This window comes from Lottia gigantea, assembly GCF_000327385.1.
Source record: "Lottia gigantea unplaced genomic scaffold LOTGIsca_283, whole genome shotgun sequence".
Classification (NCBI taxonomy): domain Eukaryota; kingdom Metazoa; phylum Mollusca; class Gastropoda; family Lottiidae; genus Lottia; species Lottia gigantea.
Genome location: NW_008708909.1, coordinates 30375 through 45856, shown reverse-complemented (window position 1 = coordinate 45856; position 15482 = coordinate 30375). Strand labels below are relative to the sequence as shown.

The window sequence follows — 15482 nt, the reverse complement described above, 5'->3', positions numbered from 1 at the left end:
TTCTTAGTTCTCTTATTAGCTGCAGTTCTTTAAGTTCGTCAGATTTTTTCACTGCATCGCTAATATTTACTCCTGCTTTTGCCACAGATCCAAGAGCTTGCGCTTCTGAGGAAATGAGGGATTTGTTGTTTGAGACAAAATTGGCCACTTTGGGGATGAGAGATGTTAGCGCAGAGAAGAAACCGTCTCCTTCGAATTTTTTTTTTCCTGTTTTAAAATTAAAGACATTTTTAATGTGGTTATTTTATACTGTATTATTATTAGTGATTCTTGTCTGTGGTTTTGGGTAATTTATAATACAGTTTGGAGGAATCTGTTATGATATATTTTTTTAACAGTTTGGGAAGTCTGTTATAATACATTTTTAACAGTTTGGGGAAAGTCTGTTATAATGCATTTTAACAGTTGTGTCTTTTCGGATATGACGCATTGTAAAAGCTGCGCAGAAGTGAAATGCGTCATATCCGAAAAGACATATACCTGACATCTCAAAACCGGATCAAACTGGATGCGCTATATCAGAAAACTCATATACTACTGTAATGTAATACACATAATAACGATGTATTACAAGAAAACTGAGGAAAACATGCGGATTTGTTTTTACTTTAAAGGGTCGCGATGTGTGGTTTCTGGAATAGGGTCGCTACTTGAAAAAGGTTGGGAACCTGAATAGACATATATAGAAAAAGTAAGTTACATCCTCCTTAGAGTTATATTTGAGGGGATAATGAGATTTTCGTGTAATTCTTGTACCTCTTCAGACTATTCAAATCAACCTCCGAAAATGACGAACCATGGCCTTAAAAACTTCCAATGATCACCATTCCTTCCGAGGTATCCCCGATGATTGTAGTAGAGGAAAGTTTATAGCCGACTTTTTACGTGACGATGAGCTTTGTATCCTATAACAGAATCTCATTTCCGTTTCTGCTTTTGAAAAAATTGTTCTTGGATATCTGAAGATCTCTGCTACAGTAATCATAATCCAGTAAACAGGCCACAAAGATGGAAAATGCCCTAAATTCTATTTTGAAGATATCTGTATCTAGATAAGGCAGAAGTTTCGCAGCCCAAGACAACATTGAGAGAACGATAAGGTCATAAGTAATAGTCTTGAGTAAAAACAATTGACAGCTCAACATCGTCGTCTGAGATTAAGATGGGCTCGCGATGGGTGACTTCTATGATGTATATCAGTTCTATTTTTCTTTCAGATTTAATTTGAAGGCAGAGAGTTTCTTGTTTCATTCAAGTGGCGGGACAGAGTGTCATGGAGTGGACAGGAGAAGACCCCACTAGTTATCGTGACAGCTCAGCGTTACATCGAGGAAATTCCAACAGTCTTACCAAATAGTGACAAAAATATCAACGTGTTGTCGTGGCCTGCATGTTCCCTCCATGGAATATCACTTCAATATCGTGGATCGTCATGTTCGACAGCGACCTCCAGCCATTCAACAAGAATTCATCCAGGCCCTCTAGGAGGAATGGCGAGGATTTACCTCCGTGACCTGATCAGACGATTAACTTTTTCTGTGCGTTAGGGAGTATTCGCCTGCATTGTAAAGTATGAATGGTCACATACGCTACTAATGTGAACGATCTTGGAATTTCTGCTTTTTTTTCTGTTTGAATTGTAAGATTGACAGTTCAATGTTTGTTCCTCACCTCACTTTGCGCGACTCTAACACCATAACCGAAAACTATACGTTTGCTATGTATTGTGCTAGTTTCGTCAATCAGCTTACAACATTTCAATTCAATCATATTGTGTTTATTATTTAGGGTGTTTTTAATCCTTGGTCAAGGTTCTTTTGGCCTTCAGTTTAGCTTTCTTATGGGGTAAATATATTGACCGTTTTATTTAAGATCTGCCCAGTCCCATTTTCACAATATCAACAACTTAGTACTTATACCTTGACTGCAATAACCACTAGACTCCACTTTGAATCCCTTGCATTGTGCTAAAGCACTGAATTTGTAAATCAGCATAATTATCATATATTAATTACGTTTATTAATCCATGTATACACAATTATGACCAAAGATACCCCTCCATGTAATTCATAGTAAAGCCAATGTTCGTTAGAATTCCAGAATAGGAATGGTTCGTGTCTATGATTAAAAATACATTAGGGCTGAGCGATATACGGACAATTAGTAATGATGTTCATGTCATTTCTCTATTCCCGACCTTGTTGTATAAAATCCTCAATATTTGGTAATCCTCGTATAACACAGGCACTCAGAGCACTGCGATAAACAGTCATATCTGTTGCGTGGTACCTGTAAAATAAGTAAAAATATGAATGAAAATGAACTTTATGTCATCCGTTTTGTCAATCGTACCTTAGTCTCAGAAACGAAACTTTTTTTTATCTAAGATAATCAGTAATAGCTTCAAATCCATATATGTCAGAATCAACCGCGTTTGAAAGTTAAAAAGACGACTTGTCTTGAGACACTACCATATATAGAAATGATATATATAGAAATGAAAAGTAATATTCTTAGTTAGCGCTCTTTTATAGGAAGTGTGCAATTTTCGTAGATTTCTAGTACTTCTGAAGACCATTTACGTAATATATTCAAGCCACAAATCAATCAATATCCACATATGGCAAACTTGTCCCTTTAATTTAGTTTGCGGCTTTATTTACATCAACAAGTCTCAAATGGGCATACCTGAAATTTCTTTCTGAATTTCTAGTCATACAAAATCATTCTACTCACCATTCATCTGTTACAGAATCGTAGCATTCTACATTAAATATAGTAGTTACACCATTAAAACCTCCTATAGCAAATATCATATCATCAATAATCTACAATTACAAACACATTACAAATACCATCTCATCTATAATCTACAATTACAAACATATAACAAATACCATCTTATCTATAATCTACAATTACAAACATGTAACAAATACCATATTATCTATAATCTACAATTATAAACACATTACAAAGACCATCTCATCACTAATCTACAATTATAAACACACTACAAATACCATCTCATCTATAATCTACAATCATAAACACATTACAAATACCATCTTATCAATAATCTACAATCATAAACACATTACAAATACCATCTTATCAATAATCTACAATTATAAACACATTACAAATACCATCTCATCAATAAGCTACAATTATAAACATATTACAAATACCATCTCATCAATAATCTACAATTATAAACACATTATAAATACCATCTCATCTATAATCTACAATTATAAACACATTACAAATACCATTTCATCTATAATCTACAATTATAAACACATTACAAATACCATCTCATCTATAATCTACAATTATAAACACATTACAAATACCATCTCATCAATAATCTACAATTATAAACACATTACAAAGACCATCTCATCACTAATCTACAATTATAAACACATTACAAATACCATCTCATCTATAATCTACAATTACAAACATATAACAAATACCATCTAATCTATAATGTACAATTATAAATACATTACAAATACCATCTCATCACTAATCTACAATTATAAACACATTACAAATACCATCTCATCTATAATCTACAACCATAAACACATTACAAATACCATCTCATCTATAATCTACAATTACAAACACATTACAAATACCATTTCATCAATAATCTACAATTATAAGCACATTACAAATACCATTTCATCAATAATCTACAATTATAAACACATTACAAATACCATCTCATCAATAATCTACAATTATAATACATTACAAATACCATTTCATCAATAATCTACAATTATAAGCACATTACAAATACCATCTCATCTATAATCTACAATTATAAACACATTACAAATACCATCTCATCTATAATCTACAATTATAAACTTGTTAAAAATACCATCTTATCTATAATCTACAATTATAAACTTGTTACAAATACCATCTTATCTATAATCTACAATTATAAACACATTACAAATACCATTTCATCAATAATCTACAATTACAGACACATTACAAATACCATCTTATCAATAATCTACAATTATAAACACATTACAAATACCATTTCATCTATAATCTACAATTATAAACACATAACAAATACAATCTCATCAATAATCTACAATTATAAACACATAACAAATACCATCTTATAATAATCTACAATTATAAACACATTACAAATACCATCTTATCTATAATCTACAATTATAAACACATTACCAATACCATCTCATCAATAATCTACAATTATAAACACATTACAAATAACACCTCATCAATAATCTACAATTATAAACACATTATAAATACCATCTCATCTATAATCTACAATTATAGACACATTACAAATACCATCTCAACTATAATCTACAATTATAAACACATTACAAATATACCATCTCATCAATAATCTACAAATATATTTTCACCACCATTATCATTGAACATAGAGTAAGATTTGCTACAGATCTCCCTTGACAGTTCTGAAATACTATGCCCCCTCAACCCCCATCTTAATAATTATAGAAACACCAGAGTTTAGATATGTCATTTTCAACACAAATACGATTCTACTATACCTCAATAGCAAAATTACTTCGTGAGTTATCCATTTCCGGAATTGTCTGCCATGAGTTGGTGACCAAACTGAATCGTTCTCCGGTATTCATACGGGATACACCATTGAAACCACCCAGAGCGTACAGATGTCCACGATAGGCTATTACACCAACACCGCTTCGTTTGTTTCTCATTGGTCGTAGCAATGTCCACTGGTTAGTTTCTGGATCGTAATATTCAGCAGAATTCAGACATTCTTGACCATTGAATCCACCACATATATAAATCTTTCCTGGAAATTGATTCATAAAGTTATAAATCTTATATTATATCACATATCTGTTAGATAAATCTAACCTGTCTCACGACTGTCTAATCCCAGCTCACGTTCCCTGTTGGTGGGTGAACAATCCAACGCTTGGTGAATTCTGCTTCGCAATGATAGGAAGAGCCGGCATTGAAGCATCAAAAAGCAACGTCGCTTAGAACATTCTCTTTTTCTTTGAAGTTTAGGTGATCCATGTCGGAGGGGATGACATTAAAAAGCGTCTAGTCTAGATGGGACAGTAAATAGAAGCCTCCTGTGCTACAGACTCTTCAAGTTAAAGATCCCACGAATGTTGGAAATCGAAAAAGTTGGCTAATGCTGCTGTCCTGTCCTACGAAATTTTGACAACTTTTCAATAACATTATTTTTTTTTATTGAACAGAGAGTTTGATTAGTTGGTTCAAAATGAAATGACATAGAACAGGTGATAGGGTGTGGCACCAGGCAGGGTATGCCTACTCTTCTAAACACTTGATACCACTTTTCATTATGAAATACTTACTCACTTATGATTGATATTCACCACACGTAAAAAGTTCATTAGCTGCTACCAATGTTTCGGCAAAATGTTGTTTTGGATTTAGAGTTTAGTTTTGCAGTTCGGGTCGTTAGAACTTGGTTTATTTATTCAAAACAATCTCGTCAGATGGCGTCACTCTCAAAGAAACACGTGAGTGAGTGTGTTGTCTTCACAGACTTACCCTCTAGATCTGTAGCACTAGCATCACTTCTTGGGATATTCATCGATTGTATTAAACTCCATTGGTTTCTCTGCTTGGAATATCTTTCAGCTGAATATTGGCGATCGTGACCATTGTATCCGCCCATTGCATAAATATACGGTTCTAAAACGGCAACACTCACATAACATCTGTAAAGTAAATAGACATTTTATGCAGGAAATAAACATGAACGCAAATGCTAAATATATACAATAGAAATAGTATATTGAAAGCTTGAACCGAAAAATCAGATTATGGACAGTTCCAAGTTCGATTGGACCAGACGGTTGTGTGAATTGTGGGATATCAGCTAAAGAGAGGTTGTCATATTGCTACCCAACAACTAGTTATGTTAACAAGGAATGCGTTCTACGTAAGATGCTTTGATTGGTTTAAATAACATCATAGGAATGGGACTGTGGTAGATAACTGAATAGATTGTGATTAGTAGGACTACCTTTTACAATTCATTGGTGAAACTTCAGACCATATTTTAGTTAAAGGATTAAAACATCGTACACTGTTAAAATATTCTACTCCATCAAAACCACCAATGACGTAAATTCGCATATCATAAGCAACGGTACCATGATATGCCCTCGCCTCTACAATATAAAATATATATTTCTAAATTGAATACGTATTGAAAATAGGTTGTCGGCGAAAAATTACAGATAATATTTTTTCTATAATAGTTTTTGCATACAACTAAGACAATACCTCAGAAACTCTTATACATAGCAATATTTTGTCTAATTCCGACAAAAAGTGTCTCTGTTGAGTATAGTTGAGTGTACACGGCCGGCTGGCGGTAATAACAGAAAAATTTGCATGAGATCGGAAAAAGTGCAATTGACTAACTAATCAATGATAGCGAAAGTATTCTACGAGAATAAAAATTCTTTATTAAAAGGTGTTGTCTCCCGTTGTTTTCTGTCAGTAGGGTGGTGGGCGGAGCATGTGCATAGAAAAATGAGAATTTAGCACATTTTAGAATTTCTAGTTGTGTTTCAACACATTTCTAACATAATTACTTATTTACAAGTATCATATAGATATTAATGATGTCGATGAATTACCTTTATCTACAGTTTTACATACTATCCATCTATCTGCTCGAGTATCATACGTTTCTACCATGGTAGTCGGGGATCCGCCACTCCAACCTCCAATAACAAACAGAACCTCGTGAGGTACCCGTGGCTTGGCTAGAGGATGATTTAAATCCACTTCTTTTTCCTCGTCCATGTCCAAATCGTACAGAAACTTCAATGTTTCTATAATAATCGGCTTACAAGCTGAACTCTCTTTAACGTAGGGATGTGATTTCACTTTTTCAACAAAATACTGTGTAGTCAAGAGACCTAATCGAATTGTTTTTAAGATTTTTGCAATGTGGCAGCGCCTTCTTTCGGGATCATAATCTATCCAGCGTAGTACGGCATCAAAAACAAGTTCTTCATTTTTAACGTTCAAATTATCACAACTCAAAATTTCTGAAACTTCGTCGACGTTAAGTTGTAAAAATTCATTACTGTATTGATGAAGAGAGCAGAAGTTCTTAAGAATATATTTCAGAGCAGTTCTTTCTAAGGTGTGACAAAAGTAAGCTTTAGCAAAAGCTCGAATGCCGATACAGTTCTCTGGAGCAAGTTGATCAGTGAGAAAATCACAACACGCTTTTACTAAACCTGTGACATGGAACTGCTCAGCCGCAGGTAGCAGTTCTTCCACATTCTCAGGGTGTATTTTAATATCTCTAGTATAAGCATACTCGATCAGTTCGTTCATTATTCCGGGTGAAACCCCGGGTATTGTTACTTCAATACGTTTATTGTTACCTTCTTGGTTCTTAAATAAAGCCCTGAAATAAGGGCTACACGCAGATAATATATTTCTATGAACTGGAAAACGTTTACTTTGAACTTTGATCACAGCATCACAAAAATCTCCAGTTCGTCGAAGCTCTGCCAAAACGTTACAGGCCTGCATACTAAACTTCTTCTGCATAGAACCATCTTCATTCGAATCACCGACTTCCATGTCTACTACACTACTTGATCTACTGTCTACATTCATCTTGATATCCTGTATCTATTTTTTCAACTATTTATGATTTTTCTTAATTGTTGACGTCACAATAGGACCCTGAGCAACAACATATGGTTAGGAGCTTTCATTTCAAATAAAATGGGTAGCTCAAAAGGTAAGAATCCGACATAAGCGTACGGGCCGAAGGTTTGATCAAAGGGTTGAGAAATCGGACACGTCTTCGAGAGCATCTTCCGAAAACACTACTCTCAAAAAGAAACGACTGTACGAAAGGGCGGAGTTTCCGTTTATAGTGGTAACCATTAATAAAAACTCGGACAAAACAAAACATAAATTTTTCCGAGATTTAGACCCCACGTTCTGAAAATACAAAAAGGCATGTGAGGAAGGATAACAACTGGAATATTCGTAATGACATCCAATAATAATTTCAATGTGTAAAAGGTTGAAATGAAAAAGTCATTTTCATAATGCAAAATTTCAATTGTCTTGTATTAGGAAGATTTGATATTTTACGTTTTAAATAAAATTTTACCTATGCTATATATTTATTTCGATAGAATATAGGTGTCTAAAATAATACATTTATTTACATGTATATGACAGAATGGTTTACAGAAGGATATGGTGACTAAAGTTTTTATACAGATGGCTACTGATACTATTTACAACAGGGGTTTTCAACCTTTTTCTTACCCCCTTCCCCCTATAAATCATTACCCCAGGTTGAAAAGCCCTGATTTAAAACATATAAACACAACTTTGCAATAATAAAAATGACCCGCCTTGATTGATTTAACGTCATACGATTACAACTGTGGTAGAAAAGAGACGTTAGCTCTCATATCAAATTGATACCAATAATTAGATGTTACAGATAGCAATTTAAAAACCACGGAAAGCAAGTTAATTTTATAATTTATAATTAAGTCAACTGGAACCACCGCGATGTTTTCTACATTATAAAAAATACCATTGAATAAAATCTCTCAAACAGTTCAAAATTCGAATTCATTTGCAGACTTATTTGTGTGTTAAGTCGGAAGTTGTTCGTAATCGGCAACCGGATCATCGATTACATGAAGGTAGTTGTGGTGTGGGTTGTCATAATCGTTTTCCCCACGGTTTGACATTGCCACATTGGTAGTTGTTTCTTTCGGTGTTTTACGATTTCTGAAAGAGAACAACGAGAAGTAAATGATGTGAAATTCTACAGAGCAAACACTATCCCGTTTCCGATAAAATGGATCTGAACCAAAGGTATCAATAAACTTTTATTTACATCTACATGTACAAGTGAATCTCAAGTTAAAGGTCAAAGGTCGATATGAATTTGAAATACATGTATATTTTTAATCTTAGAAGAACTAGAACTGTACCTTCAAATATACCTCATACACCAAATATCATTGTTTATTTTTTTCGTTCACATTTTTGCCGACAATTGAGTTATATTATTACGGTCTATTACAAATACACTTACATTGAAAGGTACAAATTTCGACAGTAACTTTAACTGATTACCTTAGCTCACTCAAACCATTCTGTTTGAGGATTTTTGTGAATGTTTGAAAGAGTATACATATGGGGTTGTCTTAGGGCAGCATCAGGTTTTTGATAATCAAATTAACAGTGAAGAGTATCAAGTTAATTATTTAGTTAAAGTTTTAGAAATATGTGGTATATTGCTCGCAACGAGCGCTTGTCATTTGAAGAAATGAACGCCTGTGTTGAAGAAATGAACGCCTGTAGTGTATAGTTTTTCATGGAAAAAGTCCCGATTATTCAAGTCACTTTAGTCTCTTTTCTAATTGTCGAATTTATCCAGTCATAAGGCAACATGGCGTGTCGAGAAGTAAGCTTGAAGTTCGATGTGGAATTGTGTAGATAAAAGGCATAATAAATCGGTAAACTTTATATTTTATATGTAATTGTTAACGCACTGTCATGATGCGTGTTCTCTATTGTTGCTAACAACGGTATGGATAAGATAAAACATAATAGGCGCGCTAGTTTTGGGGTTTTTTTTAAAGCGTGAAACCGTTTTGATTGTCAAGAATGATATTAAGTGACTTTGTTAGGGTTAGGTAGAGATGGCCATATGTTTTTACTGCCCATTTTGGTACCGTGCGGTGCGAATAGCCATTGCTGTCCATCGGTCCGAAATTGCTCTTAACACTCTAGAAGGCACCATTCTTGACTGATTTCGACGAAACTTGGTATGATTATTTGTAATCACCCAAAAATGAACCGTATTGAAAATCAGAAAAATCGAAAAATATTTAGTATGAGTTTTGGCCCTTGTTCTTGAAATGCTTGTAAGCACTCTAGAAGGTGCAATGCAGGACGGATTTTGATGAAACTTGGTGTGAGTGTTTGTTATCACCCAAGGATGAACCCTATTGAAAATCAGAAAAATATTATTAAGAGTTTTTATCCTTGTTGTTGAAAACGCGTTCACCTGCATAGAAGGCATAATTCTTGATGGATTTTGACGAAACTTGGTGTGAGTATTGTTATTACCCAAGGATGAACCCTATCGAAAATCAGAAGAATCGAAAAATATTTAGTATGAGTTATTGCCCTTGTTCTTTAAGTTTTAGCCTGTAAGGCCCAATTCTTAGAGATTTTGACGAAACTTGGTAATATTATTCAGTATCGCCTCAAAAAGTTCAAAAGAAGTGTACGGTACTGCCAAATATTTTTATTTAAAATCAAAGCTGCCAGAAGTTATAACAAGTTAGTAGTGTTTGTTAATGTTTTATTTTGTAGTCAATCTCTGAACAACAACAACTTTACTCTTCAAGTTACAAGTTAATAAAGTTTAAAGAGTATAGACTAGTTTTCACTGCTTTGTTGATCGTCTGATAACTTCTACACCCACAGTTTGTATTTAAATCCGAAATGGACGTGAGACTTACCTGATGCAACAGTAGACTCCAATACAGACAATATTAATGACAATCACAGCAGCTAAAATACTACCAAACATGATGTAGAGTTTAATTTCATCTCCTTCTTTGCAAACCAACATACAATTCTCTTCATAGCTAGGACTCGGTTTCTCTAAAATCACAATATTGTATTGAGCTCACTATAATAACTATGACAGAGGTCTCTATAGAGGCACAGATGTTCTCCTTTCTGAAACACCTGGTATCACTGTAGACTTAGCATAGTGCTAAGAGAAGATGAACGACCTTTATTACTTAATATGATTATCTGACTGGTTTTTGTCAACTCAATAATTATTTCTTTGTTGTAAATCTTTAAAAATAAATTAAAAACTTAAAATTGTGAATAATTTACCTGTCACATCTTTCTGGTTACCATTGCAAAATACATCTACTTTCGACCCGCTGCCTGAAAAAAAAACATACAAGGGCTAATAATCTGTTTTAAATAGACAGAAAGTCTGTAAAATATAAGGCATAACGTGTGAAGCCTTTCTGTAGAGGGATCTGATTGGCTGTATTCGTTGGCGTAAAATCCAATCAAATCGTTGCTTTCCGTGATAACAGAAAGGTGGATATTTTAGGATACGTATAAGTATGAAGTTCGTATAAGCTTGAAATTGTGAAGATGATTATAGATTGAGATTGGTCTTTCTGTCTCAGAACTCGTAGTTAATATAAGTGCTAATCAATGTTATATATCAAATCGATGCTTACGAACAAAAAATCTTGCATATATTACTTCATTCGTTTCCAATTCCAGGTCCGTTATTTCCCAACTCAACTCTTTACCAATGAATCCAATTGCTGTATAAAACATTATCACTCCAGAGTCTGTACAGATCAATTGAAGAATTGACAACTTTACTTTTTCACAAGATCTAGGACCAAGGTTTATATACAACACCTCCAGGTATAATATATCATTGGTAGACCAGGCAGTACAATATTGGGTAATCTCTTTTCCAATGTAATCCTTGCCATTGATGTAAAATATTGCAACTTTATTTGCAAAATGCATAGGGTAATTTTCTACCGTAGAAAATATTCTATTAACTATAATTATAAAATAATAAACAAACAATAAATACACAATGTATGTCATGGGTAAATTTATAAACCCAGGCAGAGAGTAGCATTATGTTCGGCTGTCCGACCTCTTTATTAGACCATAACCGCCATAACAGCTCTCAAGTAGTTACGTTACTGTTTTATGACCAAAATTCATTTTGGAAATAAAAACAAATATGTTTTTAAAATTCATTGACACCAAGTTGGAAGCAGAGATTAATTATCTCGTTTTACTATAGCATTGAGTCACAAAGTCACCTAACGTTCATGCAATACAACGCTGAATATTTCCGTTACATCGCCGACCAATCTTGGTCATAGTCAGCAGATCCATTGCAGATTATCGACGAACATGGCAGAACTGTCGCCTTATATAAAGCGGACTTTTGCAGAATCATCTCAGATGCAAAAATAATGGGGTTACTATTTCTATAATTTTGTCGCAATTTCTCACAAGATTTTCCACATTTCCCCATCGCAAACCATCGCATAATTCTAAATTCCTTGTGGGACATAAGGCTTACCTGGTTCACAAGTAACTGGAGTTTGTATCATTATATCAATAGATGCCTGTAAATGTACATCACATTGTTTCTGTCCACTACAGTTATTATAGATGTTTACTTTGTTTCCAAGGTCTAAACTATTCCTGTTATCACTGGTTACACATGGAACCGTTACATTTGAAGGCTTACAGGTTGAATCTGTACGCTGGTAGATAATAGTTTCTCCAGTAAATTCTAATTGTATTATTTTGTCTCCACAGCATTCTATCGAATGTGTTGTATTTGAAGGATTCAGGCATCCACATATTCTTCCAAAGGAGTCGACACAACCACCATCTAACGCTAGAACATAGAGATAACAATTTAGTACAGAAATATTTTTATATAATATCCAATCTATGATATCTTGTTCTTCAGTATGAATCTGTGAACTTGTAGAGTATTGTCTCATGTTCCATTTAATTCATTTGCTTTTGTACAAAGATAATTTTGTAAACAGCGTACGGTATGTTTCGTGATATCTATGATCCAGTGACTATGATATATATGATCCAGTGATTATGATATATATGATCCATTGACTATGATATCTATGATCCAGTGACTATGATATCTATGATCCAGTGACTATGATATCTATGATCCATTGACTATGATATCTATGATCCATTGACTATGATATCTATGATCCATTGACTATGATATCTATGATCCATTGACTATAATATCTATGACCCATTGACTATGATATCTATGATCCAGTGACTATAATATCTATGATCTAGTGACTATGATATCTATGATCCATTGACTATAATATCTATGATCCATTGACTATAATATCTATGATCCATTGACTATGATATATATGATCCATTGACTATAATATCTATGATCTAGTGACTAAAATATCTATGATCCATTGACTATAATATCTATGACCCATTGACTATAATATCTATGATCCATTGACTATAATATCTATGATCTAGTGACTATGATATCTATGATCCATTGACTATAATATCTATGACCCATTGACTATAATATCTATGATCCATTGACTATAATATCTATGATCCATTGACTATGATATCTATGATCCATTGACTATGATATCTATGATCCATTGACTATAATATCTATGACCCATTGACTATGATATCTATGATCCAGTGACTATGATATCTATGATCTAGTGACTATGATATCTATGATCCATTGACTATGATATCTATGATCCATTGACTATGATATCTATGATCCATTGACTATGATATCTATGATCCAGTGACTATAATATCTATGACCCATTGACTATGATATCTATGATCCAGTGACTATGATATCTATGATCCATTGACTATGATATCTATGATCCAATGACTATGATATCTATGATCCAGTGACTATGACATCTATGATCCATTGACTATGATATCTATGATATAGTGACTATGATATCTATGATACAGTGACTATGATATATATGATCCAGTGACTATGATATATATGATCCAGTGACTATGATATCTATGATCCATTGACTATAATATATATGATCCAGTGACTATAATATCTATGATCCATTGACTATAATATCTATGACCCAGTGACTATGATATATATGATCCAGTGACTATGATATCTATGATCCATTGACTATAATATCTATGATCCATTGACTATGATATCTATGATCCAGTGACTATGATATATATGATCCAGTGACTATGATATATATGATCCAGTGACTATGATATATATGATCCATTGACTATAATATTTATGGTCTAGTGACTATGATATCTATGATCTAGTGACTATGATATCTATGATCCATTGACTATGATATCTATGATACAGTGACTATAATATCTATGATCTAGTGACTATGATATGTATGATACAATAATAATATCATATCTATAATATCATATCTATAATATCATGTCTATAATATCATGTCTATAATAGCATGTCTATAATATCATGTCTATAATATCATGTCTACAATATTATGTCTATAATACCATGTATATAATATCATATCTATAATGCCATGTCTATAATATGATGTCTATAATATCATGACTATAACATCATGTCTATAATATCCTGACTATAATATCATGTATATAATATCGTGTCTATAATACCATGTCTATAATATCATGTCTATAATATCATGACTATAACATCATGTCTATAATATCATGACTATAATATCATGTCTTTAATATCATGTCTATAATATTGTGACTATAATATCATGTCTATAATACCATGTCTATAATACCATGTCTATAATATCATATCTATAATATCATGTCTATAATATCATGACTATAATATCATATCTATAATATCATGTCTATGATATCATGTATATAATATCATGTCAATATAATGATATCTATGATATTATGTCGAATAAAGGGCCAGGGCCCCAACATTGCCGCCTAAATACGGCATTGTATCTATATCAATTCAACGAATATCTAACTATTTAAGTCTGTTTTACATGTCGATTGAGAGAATTCTAAAATTCATAAGATCAACAAAACATACCTTCAACTTTAAACAGCAATAGACTCACAATACACCAAATTATCAGTAAATTCATTTCAAGTTTCTTTATCTGATGATCTATCCTTAGATAATTCCAACTGTTTTAAATCTCAACATTATTCCTCTTTCAATTTTACATTCATTGACTACAGTTCGTTAAAAATATGCATTACTTAGTTACATGACGCATGTCCCTTTTGTAATTTATGTCAGTGAATATACAGAATACATTATTATAATCGTAACAAAAGGGTCCACAATGCTAATGTTTATACCCAGTCTAGTCTTTAATAGGGTCTACTTCCTTGTGCAAAGTTAAAACTATTATTTTGGGACCTTCTATAGGGGATTGAAAAAGCGGTGGGGTGGGCAGCATCTCGTTTTTTTGTTCTCCATACTTTGGATATTTTGACTTTCCTTTATACACCAAAAAAAAAATAGGTCAAGCTTTTGTTTCGGATATTTCGTGTATTCTAGGGAATGGCAACAGGTAGATTGGTTCAAATCCATCTGTGTCCAGAATTATCCTCGTTTGAAATTTTAAAAGATGAGTCTTCATCTATAGAATGACATTTTTGAAGGAATTATGCAATTTGTTGTATATTTCTAGTACTTCTGAAGAATTTTTACATACATATTCAAGACTCAAATCAACCCCCAAAATAGCACATCTGTCTCTCCAATGTCCGCTTCTATCCCTGGCTA

The 15482-nt window shown here is 33.1% G+C and overlaps 2 protein-coding genes across 2 annotated transcripts; both read right to left on the bottom strand.

The window, feature by feature from the left end:
* Window positions 1–2187: 2187 nt before the first annotated feature.
* Window positions 2188–7666, bottom strand: LOTGIDRAFT_175448 (hypothetical protein; the record flags this gene model as incomplete). Its single annotated transcript, XM_009056666.1, has 6 exons — window positions 2188–2290; window positions 2738–2829; window positions 4594–4865; window positions 5603–5772; window positions 6081–6228; window positions 6703–7666. 6 exons carry the CDS (start codon window positions 7664–7666, stop codon window positions 2188–2190), a joined length of 1749 nt encoding a protein of 582 aa, XP_009054914.1.
* A 1043-nt stretch (window positions 7667–8709) lies between these two features.
* LOTGIDRAFT_175447 (hypothetical protein) lies at window positions 8710–12657 on the bottom strand (the record flags this gene model as incomplete). The annotated part of the gene is made up of 4 exons (XM_009056665.1): window positions 8710–8848; window positions 10597–10741; window positions 10985–11038; window positions 12225–12657. 4 exons carry the CDS (start codon window positions 12655–12657, stop codon window positions 8710–8712), a joined length of 771 nt encoding a protein of 256 aa, XP_009054913.1.
* Between the last annotated feature and the right edge of the window lie 2825 nt (window positions 12658–15482).